The sequence below is a fragment of the Peromyscus leucopus genome, chromosome 14 (assembly GCF_004664715.2).
Source record: "Peromyscus leucopus breed LL Stock chromosome 14, UCI_PerLeu_2.1, whole genome shotgun sequence".
In the NCBI taxonomy this organism is placed as follows: domain Eukaryota; kingdom Metazoa; phylum Chordata; class Mammalia; order Rodentia; family Cricetidae; genus Peromyscus; species Peromyscus leucopus.
This window is the reverse complement of record NC_051075.1, coordinates 2,321,110-2,342,089: the sequence shown is the minus strand read 5'-3', so window position 1 is coordinate 2,342,089 and position 20,980 is coordinate 2,321,110. Positions and strand designations below refer to the sequence as shown.

Sequence of the window (20,980 nt, the reverse complement as noted above, 5' to 3'; positions counted from 1 at the left end):
CATTGGCTAATGCTCTGTTTCTATGACAGCGACATTTGACTGCTGCAGTCGCTGAATGACCACTTTCCCCAGACATCAACACTGGGTTGCTTGGGGTCCTCAGATACAAACAAAGGATTTCATCAGGACCAGGTAGGTCTCACCGTGTTGGCTGCTATCACTGGATAGAAGGAAGCACAAGGATGTCAGGGACAAGCCAAACATCACAAATGAAAGTCAGTCAGGAGCATAGGAGCATGATCTACAGAGAGGCATGGAGAACCTAGCCTATCTAACTTTCCCCCAATCAGCTCCACAGCAGAGCCAACAGACCCCTTGACAGCTGGTGACTGAACGGGTCCACATGGCCCTACAGCCCTAGATGATGCTGTCAAGCACGTGACATGCCCATCAGAAGCCATCGGGAGCCAGGCCTGGCCCTGCCCTCCAGGCTTCCTAATCCTTAGCGTGGAGATCTTGAAGCCAGCTGCTCTGTACTCTTCATGCTCAACCCCATTTCAGGCATATCCCATGGGTAATCGAACTGCAGAGAATGCCAGTTGCATTTCCAGTCTGACTTTCAATATAAACTGAAATCTGGGTGCTTTGCCAGGGTGCTTCTGACATCAGGGGCCATTGAATTCCAAACGCCACCATTGTCAGAATCCTCCTGTCACCATAGTGAGGGAGGGCTGGGCCAGTCCGACAGGACCTGACCACCACTGCTGTCACTGCTGACCTCAGACGGAGCCACCACGGGCTGGGAGACTTCGGAGGAGTTCCTGGAGAGACCGAGCCTTCTCTCTCTCAGACTCTTGAACTTGGCCACAGCACTGCCGAGAGCCATGGTCCACTTCCCTTTTGGGCAGTTGATAAGGCTGACTCATGTATGGGCTGTAGACCCAAGACAAGGAAGAGTACCAAAATACCCCCGAATTTTTCTCTCACGGTTGCCCTGTATTCTTACTTCTCCAGCTTCGCTTTATTCTGGTGACTCTCTACCAGATCACTCTGCCTCCCCGGCACATGTGGAGACATTTTGGTTGTCTACATTTGGAGGGGTGAAGGGTCACTACCGGAAACCAATGAGCAGCACATGATGCTCCCTGTCACAAAGAAATACCTGGCTCAAAATGTCATCAGTGTCACTGGTGGGAAAACTGAGCCCTCTGTTCTGCCAGCTTCCCTCCAGCAATAAAACCTTTTGAGTTCTAGAACATTCCATATTCTCTTGTACTTTGGGCATTCACATATACTGTTTCGTTCAACTCCACCTTGTCCAGGTCCACACAATGAGAACTTCCATTATCCTTCAGGTTTTAGCTGAAGAAAAACTTCTTCTGGAAGGGTCTAACCTAAATCTGACCCTCCTCTCATGCTCTCCAACAACACCCCTGCTTTCTCTGTCAGGACCCCTCACAATCACTGTGGCTTTTCTGATGCCTGAGGTGGCTGCCAGGAAGGAAGTGCTCCCAGGGAAGGGTCACTGTGTCTACCACTACTGTGTCCCCGAGTCACCCCAGAGCTGGCACTACAGGGGTGGGTGGGAGAGGGGTAGGGGAGTGGATTCCGTGTATGAAGGAAGCCAAAAAGGGGCAGCACCTTCCTACACACAGGTGCCTCAGAAGACCGGGCCTTATACTGTCCTTATACCCTTATACTAACAGACAGTCCTCCAAGACAGCGAGAAATGGCAAGATGCTAGACTGTAGCTGGGAGCTGTCACTCATACAGTAGAGAGGTCGTGGAAGTATGTATGTATTTATTTCAATGCACCCAAGGATATCTTTGGAAAGATACAGAAACAAATGGATGCACGAGAGACTTTCCAGTAAAGTATATACTCTTGAATTCTGTAACTCAGAGATTATTTTTAAGTAGCTTTTAGATGAATTTAAGGTTACATCTTCAAAGCTAAAGAATAAACAAAAAAATCTACTATTCTTATAGAAGATGAAGGCCCAATCTAACTCAAGCCCTGACAGTAACATTTTGTATACAGTTTCCAAGCCAACTTCCTATTCTAGAGGAAAGGAAAGCCACACCACATTCTCCACATAGGATCTGGGCACGAGGAAATTCTCGTAACTTCCAAGAGATACTCTTTTCCAAAGCTTTGCATTTCCCTGAGTGGACGGTCTGGCTGCCTCTTCTCAGCCTGGCACCACTGTACCCCTTATTTTTCCAACACCTCACTTCTCCTTTTCTTCTCACTCTCCACCACCTTAGCTGCCCTGCCTCTCCCTCTCTCCTATCCTTCCACGCAAGCCCAGGGCAACAGAGACGCCACTGAAAGGCCACCATAAACAAGTCTTGCTGCTCCCAGCAAAGTGGAAGAGGACAGGTGTAACCGAGAACAAAGTTGAAATTAATAGTGAAAATGAGGTTTATCTGTGTAATCTGCAGACTCGGGCCTTCCCATCTCCCATTAGCATAGATAACAGAGTTGTCTGTGTAATGATAAAGAAGCTGAAGACAGTTTCCCATAAATCTCCATGGCCTGTCTCTAGCTCCCGGGCTTGGGCTGTAAGAATACGTCATCCTCCAGGGCCAGCTGCCATTTTCCCCTCGAAGCTGCCCCTTCCAGGCCTAAGCAGGAGCCCACGCAGAGCCCATTCCCAATCCCCCGCTCTCCCAGTGTCTCGGGAGAACTTCCACAGCACGCCTTCTCTGCTCCAGCTCACTAGGTGACTGGAAGCATTTCACATTTACCTTCACCAAATGAAATGCTGGAAACCTCAGACACACTCCTGCCCAAGTACTGGCTTCCAAAAGGCCCAAAAATGTCCTTAGAGGACTCACTTTTCTCCATAATAAATGAAACAACTTATCATTTCAAATGTATGTTTGTAGACCTCAGAAGCTACCAGAAAGAGGGGGAAAAAATTCACGTTCTGAAGCCATGAACCGCCTAAGTATTTATCTTCTGCTTTTGACATAACCCACTTCTTAGGTTTAGTCTATGAAAAATACTATGTCCACATAAATTGTTTTTAAATCTTTAAGTTTCATAAAATTACAGCACGCTTTGCTCTAAAATTGGAATTCTTCATACAGTATGTCTTTCTTTTTACCACAGATGACTTAAAAATTCATGGTAATTAAAATAATACCATTTTACCGAACTAGTTTCAGTAATAAATGATGGTAATAGTTGCAATAATAAAAAAGAGTAAAAGCAGGCTTGCATTCAGCACCTACTATATGCTGATCTCTCCCTTATTATCTCATTCACACTTCCAGCTAACATCTGTTTTGCAGTTAAGGGCACTTCTGAGACACATGGACCCACTCTTTGTCTATAAGTTGGCATTTCTTTTAAAGGTGGCTGAAGTCCTTAGTAATGAGAACATCTTCCCAAATTGAGTAAGACTTTCTCTTGGGAAAAGTCTTCAGGTGACACCTACCAAGCTGGAGGAGAGAATTGTGTGACATACAGAGTTAGCATAGAAAAACAGCCTTCCTTGGAATTTTCTATCCTAACCCAGTTCTCATGAAGATTGGGCCAGCAAGGTTCTTGGGATCCTCCTCTGAGGAAAGTTTGCGGCTTGACAGACTCAAGTTGAGGCCAGAGTGCTCTTCACAGGGGGAACACAGATTTGGTGGATGCTCTATTTCTGTAGGGTCTGGACTTGCAGGGTCTAGACTCAGCCCCTCTCATCTGTGGGGTCTAAACTCAGCCCCTCTCTTCTGTGGGGTCTAGACTCAGCCCCTCTCATCTGTGAGATCTGGACTCAGCTCCTCTCTTCTGTGGGGTCTAGACTCAGCCCCTCTCTTCTGTGGGGTCTAGACTCAGCCCCTCTCATCTGTAGGGTCTAGACTCAGCCCCTCTCTCTTCTGTGGGATCTGGACTCAACCCCTCTGTTCTGTGAGTTCTGGACTCAGTCACTGAAGACCCCAAACCACTCACAACTGTTTCTAGTAAGCAGACTACACAGTGATTTTTTTTGTCAGCATTGAGATAAACTTAAAAACTGAGAAACTACTCCCAGTTATTCTCAATTTCTGAAGTCATTTAAGGATGCTTTGTTGTTTTGTTTTGTTTTTTTAAATGTGAGGGGTTTTGCTTGTTGTTTGTTTTGTTTGTTTGTTTTCTTTTTCTTTTTTTTTTTTTTTTTAAGTTTCTTTGGAGTCAGGCTGTTCAGCATGAGTGCATTTTAAAGGTAGTGACAGTCACTAGTGAAGCCTGGGTAAGAAGTCTCAGAGGGATTGTGGTGGGCAGTTAGTCCCAAACCCCTTGCTTTACAGCTGGAGAATCAGCCCCGAGGAGGGAAGCTCTCCCCAAGGCCTAAGTGGGGAGCTGGCTCCCAGTTCTCCCCGGTTCATCGGTTCATCTCGCAGCGAAGCTGCTCTAAGGCAACCCTCATAAGCCCAGGCCAAAAGGAATTAGCAACAGTTTACAATTCAAATGCCTTTGTTGAGCTCTTTGTAACTACAGTTTTAGAGGGAATAAGAAAGCTGATGAGCAGACTTCAGAGCTAACCGTTCCTAATCAACACAGGTGAGGAATCAAAGCAAAGGAACATCAGGAATGATACTGCAACCACCAGGTTATTCAGAAAGTCTGCGAGGGCCTATGGTATCTTCCAAAGCAGTGGTGAGAAAGCTCGTAAGGCAGATGATTCTTGTTTTATATTTCCAGTCCAACTTTCCTCTGACTTCAGTCTAAAAATGATTGCATCACACCAGTGCTCAAAGAAGCAGTATTCACAATAGTCAAAGGTGGAAGTGACCCACATATCCAATGGGTGAGTAGTATATATAGAAGGGAACAGGACTCTACCTTGAAAAGGAATGTACCAATACATCATATAACATGGGCGAATCCTGAGCGCGCCACAGAAAGAAGATAACGAATGACAAGTATTGTGTGATTCAGCTTACACGAGGACTCTAGACCAGATACCTTCACAGAGACAGACAGAGACCGGGAGAAGCCAGGCCTGGGGGAGGGGACATGGCAAGTCATCATCTACATGTGCTGGTACAGAGTTTCTGCCTGAGACGGTGAAAAGGCTGGGAAACAAGGTGGTGATGGTTGTGAATACCGCTGGGCTGTATACTCAGAAGAGCTTAACATGGTAAGTTTTATGTTATTTATTTGGCACCACAACAGCCAATCCTGTTGGTTCTCGATTTCAACCCTAAATTTTTATTCTTTTATTACCACATGTCTTCTCAAGACCTGCTTCTAGCCAACTGCACCAGTCATGTATACTCATCAACACAGATCCCCAGCGTCCCACAAGGGCACTTTATGTCCTGCAACAACCCTCCACAAATATCTACCCACCCTAAGGCCTCCCACCTGATGATTCCAACAAGGAGGCCCGACGTGATCAAACACTCTGACACAGAGTCCCAGCCCAACCTTGAAGTTCTTACCATGGAACACAGATTTGTTGCACATATTTTTTCTTTTCCTGTAAGGAAAGCTGAGCTCCTATACCAGGACGACCTCAGAAACCTCTCAACTTCTCACCCAAGGCCACACCACCAGGCCCACCACAAAGAGAGGAAGTCCATGCATGGCTATATGGGCCAACCGCATGGCGCACTGAACAGTGGGTGTCCCCCATAAAGATGCATTCAACTAGAAGAAAAATCTTTGTACCTTTACAGGACAGAGGAAGTGATAAGCCAGATGTAACATCTGTGACTTCTGAGGGAAGGAGAGCTTTTCATTTGCCCTTAAAAGAATCCATTTCTCATGCAGCAAAGAGAATCTGGGAACATGAGTGTTTAGAAATAGATAGTGGTGGCCGGAGAATCCCAAGGCGTCACCCAGGCCTGCCCAGGTGCCAATCCCATGACGCCGCAGCCTTTCGTCAACTTTAACATACTGGCTTCTGCACCTTCGTCATGGCAGCAAAGCTGGAGGTCTGAGAGCTCAGCCCTCTGAGTGGTTCAAGACCTCGAGTTCCCCGTGGAGTGACAACTACCAGGGATCCCTTTCCATTGCCAACACACGTGGACATTTAGCACAAATAAGCTGCCACTGGTAAGGAGCCCACTTGACATCATTCCCTCGTGCATCCTAAACACACACGTCAAAATCACGCTAAGATATTTAGAGGCAAACATCTTTAGAATAATGTTTTGTTCCCAAAGTACTTAATTAGCAGACACACGGAGCTAGAGAACCGCCCTTGAATACACATTTTAACCTCCGCATTATTCTTTCTGGAAGAGCAAATTTTCCTCACTGGATAGTGGAGAGTTGATGCGGGCACTGAAAACCAACGGTCTTGGGTTTCAGTCCGCAAACTGAGGTCCACCTTTCCAAGCAGGTTCCATCCACCTTTTCAGGCAACACCCCCTGTCATCAGTGGACTAGTCTGTCAAATGGGTTTTCTCCATTCATCAAGGACAAGCAAATGCTCCTGCGGTCATGTCTGAACTTTTTTAACACCTCCCAGCAATTTCCGGTGCCTTCCTCCCATGGCCAACTTCAGCCAGCTGTATACCAATGAGTGCAATTCAAATGGACCCATCCTTTCTCTAACCAGAAGGTGGCCTCCAGAGTAGCTCCATTTGAAACCAGAGGCCAGAGTGCCCAACGGTGGGCTTGCAAACAGCAAAACTGACTTACACAACCACAGGCATGTGATGCCCAAGGTCTGGCATTATGGGCTTCATTCACAGGCCCAGAAATCATCTGTCTCTTTCAGGTGTTATATTTGCATGCTGGGAAGCACAGACTGGCTAGGGTTCTGCACACATTGATGCCCCGACAATCTTCGACCAGACACAAAATGTCACTTGCAGCCAAGGCTCGCCATGCGCAACGGTTTTCAGTGAGAGTGGAGAAGTCGCTGCGGGCTGGAATGACTGACCGTGTGGGGTTCTTCACAACTTGTGAATTTACACACAAGAGAGCCTGGGATGCTTGTGGAGGACGCCCCATGCCTCACACGGGGACTTCACACCCCACCACCACCATTGGCCAATGGTGCTTCAAGGAGAATGGCAGATACCATCAGGAGGTTCAGACTGGACTCTCGTGGAGTGCGGTAAACTTCTCCTCCATCCGCCCCCAGTCTGCACCCCCCACCCCAGTTGTATTTATACTTCGAAGGAAGTTAACAGTGAAGCAGCAGTCACCCGGGCGTGCTCAATTTTTGACAAGCCTTAGTCACTCTGTACCCAGCAGAACAATTCACATTATATTCCAAAGCCTGTGAAGACTGCCACACAAGCTAACACTAAAATGCCAAGAGCTCCACTTACCTTCTTTATTAAGCCTCATAACCTCCCTGCTTTTGCCACCCTCTTTTCCAGCCTCTTCTAAATCTACATCTGCAGATGAAAAAGAAAAGGAGAAAAGAAAATGAGGAAAAAAGGGGGGGAAAGCCAAAGTCAGGGGGGAGGGAGAGTGTTTATTGGTAACAGATCGATATAAATACTGTATCTGAAAATCTTGCAAAAATTGACAATGCAACATTTTCTCCCGAGTCCGGGTTTCCATCTACCTGGCCCAGATAGGTACCAAAAAAACTATGCAAGCAGCAACAGAGTCGCCTTTTAAACAGATACCACCGTGGGGCTGCGAAAGCCCACCCCGCGGGCTGCCGGCCCCAGGGAGCCGGACACAGACAGACAGACAGCCTTGCTGGCAGCCGGGCCTCTCTGTGTTCTGATGGTCTGTGTCTGTGTGTATTTATTTAGAGAGAGAGGGAGAAGCATGGAGGACGCCGGGGGCCACTCTCTCTCACACACACACACTTTTTCCCAGTGGCTCTAGGTGAATGGAAAGGTTACAGGATAATAAAAGGAGGAGCAGGCGGTGGGGTTCTTACTGTCGGAGCAGTGTAATTTGGCGGCGTCGATCCAGGAGGACCAGGGTTTGCCCAGAAACGCCTCCGGACTGGGCACTTTGCGGTGCAGTGTCGCCATTGCTGTTCCTTCTTGTTGCTTTTTCCCTGTTCCTTCGGCAGCAGCAGCCGAGAGACACGGGATTCGAGAACGCTCCGACGTCATCTTCGGAACGTTCCGACATTGAGTGCTCTGCGAGGGGGAGGAGGGCGGCGGAGGAGGCAGGAGGCGGGGCGCGCTCGGCCCTGCCCGGCCCTGCTGTGCTGCGCGCGGCCGCTGGGGGCGCCAGAGAGGCGCGGAGTGCGCGGGGCCCGGGAGAGCGCGCAGTCGGGCTGGCGGAGCGCAGAGCGGTGCAGAGGCCGAGAGCCGCGCACGTTCAGCCGGGCAGGGTCGCCTCGAGCCAGGATGCTGCGCACCGCCGCCTTGTCCAGCCAGCAACCCCGCAACTGGAGCGACCCCGAGCAGAAGTAAAGGCGGCCTTTCCGGCAGTCGCCGCTGGAGGACCCAAAGTTTTGCACGCTGCATGCCCCTTCCTCCCGGGGTCCCAGTCACCCATCGTGCGATGTCGCCGAAGGATACCAGGGGCTTGGTGGGGGCCAGGTCGGCTGTTCTGCACCCCTTCCACCCCTACCCCCCAGGGCAGGGCGGGGACTCTGGCGAGTGCACCTCCCACTACCATACCACCCTGTCTCTTCTCTTGGTGAGCCTTGGAACCCGGTCGCGGCACAGATGCCTTCGGGAGCCAGAAGCAAAGAGGAAAATGGACGTGGCTCAGAGAAGCAGGTGAGTCGGGGCGAGGGGAGCGGCCATCCCATCCCGGGCTGCGGGGCAGGCAAAATTCCAAACTCAGTGTGGCTCTGGTGACCCGGAGCGTCTGCGCGACGCGTGTCCCCGCTGGCAGGGCCACCGCAGAGACTTTGCTCCGCGAACACCAGAGCCGGAGCGAGCTCTACGCTTTTGGGGGAGGAAGCCTGGCCCTTTCCTCAGACCCAGTGCTTCCTACCGTGCAGGCGGCAGGGGCACTAGGCATCCCATGGGAACCCTGGCCCTACGGGCAGGTAACTGAGACCTTTTAACATCTAGTGTTACCTCTTTAAAACTGTTTGCTTACTAAGAATTTTCTACATAAACTGTAAAGACACCCTTACCCCACAATCAATAACTTTTCTATTTGCCCAGCATCCTTCCATTCTTAACCACTGCTGTTCCCGAGAAACCCTTTGCCCCACACCGAAGCGTTGCTTGATTCTGAGATGTATTCTGGTGGGGCTGGAACGTCCTGGCACTCAGCACCATGCACCTCAAAACCAGCATTAGGATGGGCGATGACGGAGGATCTCCAGGCTTGTCTCACTGCTTCTATCAGACGTGAATAAACCTCGGTTAGCTTCCTTGGATGAATTGTTAGCTAAGGGACAACGGGATAAGGAATTCCTATGTTAAATACTTGTAGTGTGGGAAATATGTATCATACTTGACATCTTAGATAAGCCAGGCACTATACTTGGCATGTCTTCATCCAGACATCTTTTCAAACAACATTGTTTCTCGTGGACCAGTTGTTCACACACAGGGGCCCGGGGAGACCCACCCTGGACTTCACAGAGCTGCAGCTGGAGAAAGATCAAGCTTAATTCTTCAGAGGGAGCTTGACACATGCAGTGATACCAGTACGAAAGTGGTGTGGAATTTCATGGCTGAGCCAGTTCCTTGGAGGAACTGGAAAAGAGCTAGGAGTGATCAAAAAATGTGTCACCAAGAAAATGGAAACTGCTTTGCATCTTGGAAATTGGGAAGGATTTATAGTAAGCTGAGGTCTGGTCTTGCCAAGGAAAGGGGACCACACGGAGGCTCCTTTGAACATAAGCATGCGTGTGGGTGCGGAATGTGGCTTAGCTATGTCCTGCTAGGACCATGGTTGGGAGTTACCTGGAGGCAGCTAGGGAAAAGACATGTTCCATTCAGAGGAAATGTCCCCAGAATGGTTTGATGTTCCTTGACTTAAATGAATCCATCTATCCCACCTGCCCTTCTTCTTGCTAATTTCCCTGAGCATCATACCTTGGGGGAAGTTTGCTATACCATTAGTTTTTCTAAGCGTTCTCAGCATCAGGAAGGCAAATGTTCCACCCACCTTGCAGGCTGGACCACGGTGCCAGCTCTTTCCTGCACTGGTGTCTGGTGATGGATTAGAAACAGGACTAGCATGAACCCCCCCCCTCACCCCCACCCCAGAAACACCAGTGGGAGGAAGAAAGGAATTCCAGGCCTTTGCTGACTGGTTCCACCAGAGCCCCGGCCATAAGCTGACGTGATGAACACAGATTCTGCTGATAAGTAACGTACAGGAAGCCAGGACATCTGCGCTCTGACGGGGCAGGACGGCCTCCGTGGGAATGGGTCATCTGCCTTGTTCCTGGCCACTGGGCCTCAGTGCCTTGGGCTCCTGACGCTGTGGTGTGCAGACGACTTCTCTCCTCGCTGTGGACCAGGCTTGGTGGATCGCCAGGGCCACACAGGAGCAATGGCAGCCCTTCTTTATCCCTTACCTTGAATGGGAGGAAATTGAATGTTGACGTACATGTACAAATTGAAGCAAAGACAGCCTCACGATTCAGTGTGGTCGGGGAGGCCGTTTGAGGAGGAGGCCGGATCGAGGACTTAAGTCAGTGGCGTCCACTGCAGTTTGGGCATTTGATTTTGAGATCCCAATCCAGCTGAACCTTTCCTTCTTGATCTGTTAAATGGGCAGCAAGGCTGCTGTTCTTTTGGGATTCCTGTATTGGGTGAAATTAGGGGTGCTGAGCCCTGGGCACGAGGCCTGATGGGTAGTGGGTAGTGAGTCATCAGACATGTTTGCTGTGTCCTCTCTCTCTCTCTCTCTCTCTCTCTCACACACACACACACACACACACACACACACACACACACACTTTCGGTTGTTTCATTGGTTTTGTTTGTCTGCTTGGTTTTTGTTTTGTTGTTTTGTTTTGTTTTTTGAAATGGGCTATCCTGGGATGTCCTCAAATTCAGTGTGACCTCTCAGTAATCTTCCTGCCTCAGTCTCCCACACTGGCTGCCTGTTTCTTCAGTCAGGATGCATGAGATGCTGTGAGCAGCAACTGGCAGTTGGGAAGAGGCCAGCACTCGGATGCGATTGCTTCCAGTAGAAGCGTTGAAACTTCTGTCCCAAACATTCCTGGTCTGGCAGCCCAGGGTAGCCCTCCCGGCATATGGTGAACCCTCTGCAGGAGCTCTTCCGGGAACAAAGCTGGCTTTACCTTACAAAAACAAGGCCTCATAACGGAGAGCAGAATGGGATCTCTACACACGGTTTTTGTCTTCACGTTTCTTGCTCCTCACAAAAGAAATTTAATATTGGCTTCTAAAAAGTGTTTTGCTTCTGGTAGTGAAAAGATAGATCAGAGAGATCGCCCGTTACACAGCCCCTTTGGGGGTTATCCCTCCTACGTTAGTTACTCTTCTCGCTCTGACAAAACAACGTGAAGAGAGGAAGGGCTTTGTGGTGGTTTGAACACATCGTCGCCAACTGTGAACGTGGAACTGTGGGAAAGATTAGGATGTGTCGTACTGTTGGAGGAGGTGTGTCACTTTGGGGTGGGGGGTCTTCGGTATTTCCAAAGCCCAGCCATTCCCAGTTAGCTCTTCTGCCGTGTAGTTGTATCTCAAGATGTGAGCTCCCAGCTGTTTCTTCTACGTCACGCCTGCTGCCATCCTTGCCACCGTGATGGCCGTGGACTCACCCTCAGAAACCGTGAGCTGCAAATAAACCCTTTCATTAGTTGCCTTGGTCTTGATGTCTTATCACAGCGTAGAACAGGAGCTAAGGTGGATCCGTGTGGCCCACAGGGGCAGCAAGGCAGCTGGTCACGCCATGTCCAAACTCAGGAAGCAGAGCCAGGCTAAAACTGGTCCTCAGCTGGCTTGGTCCTGCTTATGAATCGGGCCCACCCACCCAAGGTGCCGCCCACATTCAGAGTGGGTCTTTCCACCTCAGTTAAGCCCAGAGGCTTGCCTCCTAGATGGTTCCGAATAATATCACATTGGCGACCGAGACATGCCATCCGCTCCTGCCCCCAGACCAGGTGTCGTGTTTCATACCATTTTCTATACATTTGCTGACACCTTGATTACTAGAGGTGTAGATGATACTGTTGTGTGTGTTTAAAATGTGAATCACTTTATTTTGTGGTCATTTTTCCTGCAGATTTTGTTTTATTTTCTGTGCTTCTGTCTGGGAGTATGTACAGGTGTACGTATGTGAAGGATAGAGGCCCGCACTAGATGTTGTTTCTCGGGAGCTGCCCACTGTGTTTTTTAAAACAGGGTCTCTCATTGACACTTGGGGCTCACTGATTGGGCGAGGCTGGCTGCCCAATGAGCCCCAGCGATCTGCTCATCTCCATCACCCCAGGACTGAGGTACAAGCATGTGCCACCATACTCAACTTTTTAGATGGGTTCTGGAATTCTAGCTCAGATCTTCACAAACCGTTCCTGACTGAGTCATTTCCCCAGTCCTGCTCTTTCATATGTACTGTTACATGGCATTGCATGTGGAATAACTCATTCTTTTTACCGCTGCATAGTATTCCGTGGAATGGTCCAGAGTCCCTTAGCTATTACCTAATTGGTAGATATTTTAGGGTTCTGGTTTTATGAAAGACAGGGTGATCAGCACTTTTATTTTTATAGATGCTTTGTGGGCACAGGAGGGAGTATTTCTACCCAGAGTCAGAATTGCCAGGTACATACACTTTCCATTTTCATAGCCTTGCCAAATCACCGTTTAAAGCGGCTGAGCAGTCCAGACTCCCACAGCCATGTAGAAGTGTGCCCTTCTCTTCAAACCCTCATTAATGCTCAACGTTTTCAAAATGCTAACTCCTGGAAATATGAGGGGGATGCGTCTTATTCACTTGTATTTTCCTCAGTTTGGGTGTTTTTGAACATTTTTTTAATGTGCATTTTATTCTCTCTTTGAACTGCTGTGACTGTTGATTTGTTGTTGGCATTTTGAGGCCTTTATTGATTTGAGGGAATTTTCTATGCCTTCCAGACACACAGCACTTCTGCCTGCTTGGAAATGGTGCCACTTTTCAGCTTGTCACTTTTCTCCTTCTAATTGTCTTTTCCAAAGTGCTTAGACATCTGGATCTCCTGGAGCCTTTGGCTTTGTGTCTTGCTTAAGGAAATTGTCCATCCTCAAGGCCATGAGTCTTCTCCAGTTTCTCTTTATGCTTGGCAAGTTTTGTTTCACATTTAAATACCCAAGTTATTTTGATGAATAATATAAGGAAAAAAGGTAATGTTCACTGGCTCCTGGAAGGCTGAGGCAACAGGATTGTGAGTTCCAGGCCAGCCTGAGCTACATAGCACAATTCTGTCTCACAAACAAAATTTAAAAGTGTCTTAGTTAGGGTTTTATTGCTGTGAGGAGACACCATGACCACAGCAACTCTTATAAAGGAAAACATTTAATTGGTGTTGGCTTACAGTTCAGAGGTTCAGTCCATTATCACCATGCTGTGGCATGCCATGGCAGCATGCAGACAGATATGGTACTGGAGAGGTACCTGAAAATTCTACATCTTGATCCACAGGCAGCAGGGAGTGAACTGAGGATCTTTGGAGACCTCAAAGCCCACCTCTAGTGACACACTTCCTCCAACAAAGCCACACCTACTCCAACAAGGCCACACTTCCTCCAACAAAGCCACACCTACTCCAACAAGGCCTCCTAACAGTGCCACTCCTTATAGGCCTATGGGGGGGCAATTACATTCAAACTGCCACAAAAAGGTTAATTTCTGGTCCTTCCCAGTTGCCCTTGGCACCACATGCTGCAGAGATCCACGGTGCGCGCGCTCAGAACTGTGGGGTTTGAGCTGTCTTCTGTGTGCCGTCACATGGTGCTTCCGCCCAGGACTGTCCCACCATGTCCTCATTGCCCCTGTTCATGCCGCTGCCTTGCTTTCCCAGCACGGACTCAGGATTCCACCTGAGTGTCAGTGTAGTCTGTGACCTGTGACAGCTGTCGCTGCGGAGGTAGGGAAGCTGTGGAGGGGGTTGGGGGGGGTGTGGACATGCCCACCTGCCGTCATCCCTGATGGGAAAAGCTGGGAGCATGCCTACAGGAGAGAGAGACGTGGGCCTCAGGTGGGGCTGGCTGCTTGGGCTGGAAGAGGGGCCAGGGAGTGGAGGGAAACCAGTCGGCCCGTGGCTGTCAGTCAGGCCTTCAGCAGCCAGGAGAGGGTCTGCTGGAGTGACCTCCGGGTGGCTCTGGAGTCATGCACACCCACTGCCCAGCCGGAAGGCTTTCTGTATGCCATTTCATTTCCTGATTTAAGCTTTTCATGAGCAGTCCCTGCCACAACTGCGCCCTGGGGCATTAGGTCTTGAGGTGACACTTGGGAGGGTGGGAGCACCGGTGTTCTCACACCAGCCCTGTGCAGAGACGCCGGTGTCACGGTGAGGAGAGGCCCTGCCAGGATGCAGGGGCAGATGCTGCTCAGCAGTCAGCACCTCCTGACACCTTTCGCTCTTGAGGCGGGGAGAGCCTGGTGTTGGCAGCTGGTGCTGGGCTTCCCTTGTCTTCAGACGGTGAGTGCCTCACATGGCAGTACCACTGTGAGCGTCTTTGATCACACCCCACCATTACGAGGGAGACCCAAACCCTTCTCACGGACATCATTTGAAGAGCCAAAGAGTGCCGTGGGTTGGAAGGCACCTGTGGAATTAAAGGGAACATGGCCATGTCAGTATGGCCTCACTCTAGGCCATTGCTTTCCAAATGGAGGGCAAGCCCTCATCTCCGATTCAGGGACGATGAGGTTGAGTCTACAAAGGACACTCCTTCACTGTCCGCCCGACCCCCAGCTGCCAATCAGTGCTCTGCACAGCTCTCCCTCTTCTCGAGAGTCACATGACAGGCATCACAGATTTCTTATGACGACCTGCCTGGCAATGGTGGCGGGGTGACATCAGGAATGTGCAGATCGTCTTCTGCCAGATGGAAGGTGTTCCTGAGGCTTACAATGGACTAGATGGACCGCAGAAGGAAAGATGACCGTGCGTCAGCCACCAGCTCCACTGACCACCCCCCCGTGACCACCCCCCCGTGACCACCCCGTGACCACCCCCCCGTGACCACCACCCCCCCGTGACCACCCCCCCTGTGACCACCCCCCTGTGACCACCACCCTGTGACCACCACCCCCCGTGACCACCACCCTGTGACCACCACCCCCCGTGACCACCCCCCCCGTGACCACCCCCCGTGACCACCCCGTGACCACCCCCCCGTGACCACCCCCCGTGACCACCACCCCCGTGACCACCCCCTCGTGACCACCCCCCGTGACCACCACCCCCGTGACCACCCCCCCCCGTGACCACCACCCCCGTGACCACCCCCCCCCGTGACCACCCTGTGACCACCCTGTGACCATGACCACAGAACGATGCCTAGGAAGGCCTTTGAGTCGGCGATTTCCCAAGAGCTCTCTCATGAACGAGAGACACAGTGCCTTGGGTCATGGAATAGGATGGCTTTGGCTCTAATGCCGGTTGATTTCGCCCTACACTAGTGTAGGGCTAGGAGGAGACAGTGACATGTACATCAGTGTAATAAATTCAACAGTGGGAGGGTCAGCATGTGTGCTTTCAATTACAGGCTGACCCAGGATTGATTCAACAATCTGCATCACAGCTCCGCCAGTGATGGAGTCCAGGGTTGGCACGGACTGGACTCTCCTGAGAGGTGGGTGTTGGAGAATCAGTCAGCTGATGGGCTCCATGTCCCTTTGTATCCAGGAAGAATCAAATTATGAGTAAAATGTCACCGTGAGGTGAGCGTGATGACACCAGGGCTGGTGCAGCCTGCCCTGCCTTGTCCCTCATCCCGGTGCATCCCCTCGACACAAGCTTCCGCTGCTATTCAGCTCCACTTTGTTCGCTGTCTTTAGTGTGACTCAGCCCAGGGCCTTTGGTGAAAGACCATAATGATTGCTTCTATTAAGAAGGCCTTACTTAAAGCATGGTGAGGCTTGCCTGAAATTTCAAAAGGATCATAAAATCAAGGCCACCCTGAGCTATGTAGCAAGACCTTCTTTTTAAACAAGAAAAAGGCAGCAATCCATATTTTTTCCTAAGTAAGTATTCTGGCATTCAGACACTGATCTGCTGAAGGAATTGTCTCATTTAATGTCATGTCAGAGACGACCCCAGTTAGATTGGCCTGTGGTATCTCAGGGAATAGCAACCTCGGTTTCTAGAACCAGAGAAGCTGGCTAAGCTCACCTTGCCTGATAGACAGAAGATAAATGACCCAGGGGGCTGAGTGGGACAGTGGCCACCCTGGGCAGCCAAGGCTGGGGAGAAGAAACCTGATCTGAGCAGGACGTGCCTGACTGATATGAATAGATGGTGACATGGTAGCCCCAGCACATGGGGGCAGTGGCCACCTTAGCAAAGAGCTGGAGACACAGAGACGGTAGGTCCCCCCAACCTAGCCCTCAGCGGACAGCAGGCAAGTCCTGGGGAGGCCCAGACGGGGTGAGAGTTCTGCGGGGTCTCGACCACAGTCGCTCTATGAAGTGATGTGATGTGGGTAGGAATACGGTGTTCTCAGTTGGCGCGATTCCCTGAACAATCCTGACTTCAAGGGCTCAGATGAGGCTCCGTCCGCTGAGTGCCTCTCTTGCATGCAGAAGGCCAGGCGCTGGGACCCAGCACTGGATGGACCAGATGTGGGGACACCGGAAGTTCAAAGTCATCCTCAACCACACAGGAGTTCAGGTCAGCCTGGGATGCACGAGACCCTGTCTCGGAACAAATAACACTTCTTTCAAGAAGAAGTCTTAAAATTAGGGCTATAATGATCCAAGGTGAGAACGAAGCTTTCTAAAGACTGTGACACTCGGTTACAGCCACTAGAATGACAGAAGCCTTACAGCTTGGTGGCCCCATGGAAGCACCTGTCCTCAGGCATTCCGAGACAGACAGAAGGCAACATTCACTCAGGGTAGGTGACCAAGAGTCTCACAGAGGCCTATGCTGGTCAAACCAACAGCAAAACCAACAGCTTCTCCTTGCACATCCAGCATCAGCTCAGAGAGTCTGGCAACGCTAGTTCTGAGTGATGTCCTTCGACTGTTTTGTTTATTCTGTAGTGGTCCTTGGCCAACAGGGATGTCCTGGCTAAAGAGCGTTTCCCAGAGTCACATCCTACCTTTCTGAGGTGGCTGGATCTTCCCTCTGGCATGGGGAGCAATTATTGCAAAAAAAAAAAAAAAAATTCCAAAGGAAATACATGCAGTATTTCTCTACCATATACCTGTTGATGATGTTTATAGACGTTTAGATCCCCGTTCTGCAAACCAAGACACTTTACTTATTGTGGCAATCCATAGTTACATATATGAACATGAATATAAACATACTATATAATTCATGTATTTAAATCTATATACCATCGTTGTTAATATAGGCTAATAAATGACTTTTTAAACAATCACAGCACAGCATTCCAGTGTGTGTTTATTGTTGAACTATAGCACCTTTAATCCCCAATTATGAGTGTTTAGGTTTGAATTTTAAAATGTGTTATTAACAGTTATAATGAATGTTTTATGTAGCTAACCTTTTTTAGTATCCCTGATTATTCAATTCATTTATTTTCTTTTGAGGTGGTCTTAATCTACAGCCCAAGCGGCCTGGAATTCTCTAAGTGGCCCCAGGCTGGCCTTGAATGTGTAGAAATCCTCTTGGTGGGATTACAGGTGTGAGCTGCCATGCCTGGCCCTCTCTCTGGTTGTTTTTAAAGAGGCTTTTCTGCAAACGAAATCACCATGTCAGGGGAATATGCATTTAAATTTTTGAAACTGATGAACTTTTCTGAATGTGTCAGAATTCCTGTTTTCCCATGATCTGGGCTATCAATCTTAATTTCTTGTTTTTGTTTTGTAGAGCTGGGGCCTGAACCCAGGGCCACACACATTCCAAGCGAATGCTCTGCCACTGAGCCACAACGGCTCTGTGTGCAGGGTCTCACTGCCCAGGCTCACCTTGCACTGTGTAAGACAGGACTTGAAACTGTAATCCTCCTGCCTCAGCCTCCCAAGGGCTGGGATTACAGATGAGCGCCACTAAGCCTAGCTAATTAGATACGTTATGGGGGAGGGGTTCAAGACCTGGTTTCTCTGTTTAGTCCTAGCTGTCCTGGAACTTGCTCTGTAGACTAGGCTGGTCTCAAACTTGTGCTGGGATTAAAGGTGTGTGCCACCACCACCCAACCTACTTAAATACTTTTTTAGAGGACCACATTTTTAACAAAAGTAACCTGTGGAATTGTCAGAGTTTTGCCTGATGCGTTCAACCCTAGAGCTCCATTCTCAAATATCAGAGCCCGAGGACCATAGCCGGGTGAGGCTTAGATTTTGTTCCTACTTCAGTGGGTCAATAACTCCCTCTGAAAGCATTTAGTCACTTTGCAAGCACACAGAGAAGTCACTGCAAGTATGAATGCGTTGTATACATTCCTTCCCTTAGAGGACCAGCATGGGAGCTGAAAGGACCAGCTTATGTGGGTTTTTTTGTTTGTTTGTTTTTTTAGGTTTTTATGTTTGTTTGTTTTTTCAAGACAGGGTTTCTTTGTGTAGCTTTGGAGACTATCCTGGAACTCACAGAGATCCACCTGCCTCTGCCTCCTGAGTGTGCTACCACCACCCAAAACGTGTGTGAGTTTTATGCAGAGTAGATCATGCTGTCCATTGATGAGCTTCATAGAGGCTTTGATATGCTCTCAAAAGGACCAGCAGCAATAACCCAAGTCACAAACAGCCTCAGCCTACTGTAGCTCCCCTAGTGACATCGTATCTCTGGGTCTCGTGGCAATTTCTGCACCACAGAAATGGAGAGGTGGGGCAAATGCATAACCAGTTACGGCCAGTTCTGTTAGAATCAAACTTGCAGCTGGACTCTGGGGAGCCATGCATGGGCCTCTAAGACGCTTCTTTGCGTCCCACTCGCTCCTTGGGCCTCACCTAGGCACAGGAAGAAAGGAGACTCCTTCCCACCTAGAGATCCCGTGACAATCTGCTGACCAGTCAAGGACACCATCCCATTCTATCAGCCCCTTCTTCCTGCATGGGGAGGGAGTGGACATGAAACCAAGGCGATCCAGCTCTGGGCAACCTGCCTCTGTCCTCAGCTTTCAGAGTGCACCCAGATGTTGTGGGGTAGAGACCCCAGGCCGGGGTGAAAAGCCCCCTACTGACCTCAGGGAACCCGGGACTAGGACCAGAAACCAGGATCCTCTCGGTGCTGCTGGATGAGAGATTATAGAGGCAAGGAAAGTGGCCTGGAGGACTTGCATGTTCCCATCAGCAGGTCCAGAAGCAACTGTGGAGTCAGCACATGATGGAAGGGCTTCCCGTGCCCTGCGCCCTCTCCGCTGCACTGACCTCTCTCCTGCACTGACCTCTCTCCTGCACTGACCTCTCTCCTGCACTGACCTCTCTCCTGCACTGACCTCTCCCCTGCACTGACCTCTCCCCTGCACTGACCTCTCCCCTGCACTGACCTCTCTCCTGCACTGACCTCTCCACTGCACTGACCTCTCTCCTGCACTGACCTCTCTCCTGCACTGACCTCTCTCCTGCACTGACCTCTCTCCTGCACTGACCTCTCTCTCTCCTGCACTGACCTCTCTCCTGCACTGACCTCTCTCCTGCCCTGACCCTCTCTCCTGCACTGACCCTCTCTCTCCTGCACTGACCTCTCTCCTGCACTGACCTCTCTCTCTCCTGCACTGACCTCTCTCTCTCCTGCACTGACCTCTCTCCTGCACTGACCTCTCTCTCTCCTGCACTGACCTCTCTCCTGCACTGACCTCTCTCTCTCCTGCACTGACCTCTCTCCTGCACTGACCTCTCTCTCTCCTGCACTGACCTCTCTCCTGCACTGACCTCTCTCCTGCACTGACTCTCTCCTCTGCACTGACCTCTCTCTCCTGAAGGGTACTGTTTGGAAGAAAAAGCTAATTTCAGCATCTCTCTACCCATCTTCCTATTAGAAATCATGGAAGAGGAAGGAGTGACCAGGCTTCAGCCCAGCCTGCTTAGACTCCCAGACTGCATGCTTTGCAGCAGGGGCATGACCCTGTAAGCCTTCTTGCTCCTGCCACTCCTCAGAGCCCCCGGGAGGTCCTGGCTGCACATGGTGTGGCTGCCTCTCATAGGGAACTTCCTATGGTTTCTGAAGGGTGAGGCCGTGGGTAGCCAGCTGCATAGAGGGAACAGGAACCCTGAACGTGTTTCTCCTTTTGAGGTTGGAGCTAGGGGAAAAGGCAGACAGCAGCCCCTGCTCCGCACAGTCAGCCTCTTCTGTGAGACTGGCCCTGCCAGAGAGAGGCACACAGAAGCTCAAAGCACATGTGTTCATCCTGCAAAGGGATTTCCAGAGCTAGCAGTGACATCTCCGGTGGCCTGAAGACATCAGGTGCAGTCAATTCGCCCTACGAACGTTGAATGTTATGTTACACAATGAGGTCTGCAGGGTGATTCCGCTCATGTTCTCTGGGTTTGCTCCTGGGCACTATGTGATCCTGTGCAGGGCGGTTCCGCTCATGTTCTCTGGTTAGCTCCTGGGCACTAATGTGATCCTGTGCAGGGTGGTTCCGCTCTGTGATCCTGTGCAGGGTGATTCCGCTCATGTTCTCTGGTTAGCTCCTGGGCACTGTGATCCTGTGCAGGGCGGTTCCGCTCATGTTTTCTGGTTAGCTCCTGGGTACTAATGTGATCCTGTGCAGGGTGGTTCCGCTCTGTGATCCTGTGCAGGGTGATTCCGCTCATGTTCTCTGGTTAGCTCCTGGGCACTAATGTGATCCTGTGCAGGGTGGTTCCGCTCATGTACTCTGGGTTAGCTCCTGGGCACTAATGTGATCCTGTGCACCCAGTGGAAGAGAGACGCCCAGGTGGATTTTATAACGGCACATGCACAGGACAAGGTGATGTAAAAATGACACACGGAAACACCTGAAGTCGCTGGTGCTGGGAGGTGGCCACAGCACAGGGGCACCAACAAGCGGCAGAGGCTGCAGAGGTGTGGCCAGGTTCGCTTCTACAACTGTGGTGGGAGTGCGGCCTTGATTTTTCCCAGTTAAA

The 20,980-nt window shown here is 50.2% G+C and overlaps 1 protein-coding gene and 1 long non-coding RNA gene across 10 annotated transcripts in view; one reads left to right on the top strand and one right to left on the bottom strand.

The window, feature by feature from the left end:
• The window catches only part of Atxn7l1 (ataxin 7 like 1), a 229,788-nt gene extending 221,051 nt beyond the window's left edge, over positions 1–8,737 (bottom strand). For 3 of the 9 annotated variants that reach the window (XM_028878462.2, XM_028878463.2, XM_037210497.1), the window contains exons 1-2: positions 7,779–8,737; positions 7,210–7,278 (exon numbers count right to left, since the gene is read on the bottom strand). In XM_028878462.2, the coding sequence (XP_028734295.2) occupies positions 7,210–7,278; positions 7,779–8,319 (610 nt within the window). In that variant the 5' untranslated portion in view covers positions 8,320–8,737. The remainder of the gene's footprint in view (positions 1–7,209; positions 7,279–7,778) is intronic. The other 6 variants (XM_028878458.2, XM_028878459.2, XM_037210493.1 and 3 more) reach the window with 3 other exon arrangements.
• Positions 8,493–17,112, top strand: LOC119088968. The gene is made up of 2 exons (XR_005092726.1): positions 8,493–8,577; positions 15,490–17,112. It is a non-coding gene; the product is annotated as an uncharacterized LOC119088968 (long non-coding RNA).
• Positions 17,113–20,980: the final 3,868 nt, after the last annotated feature.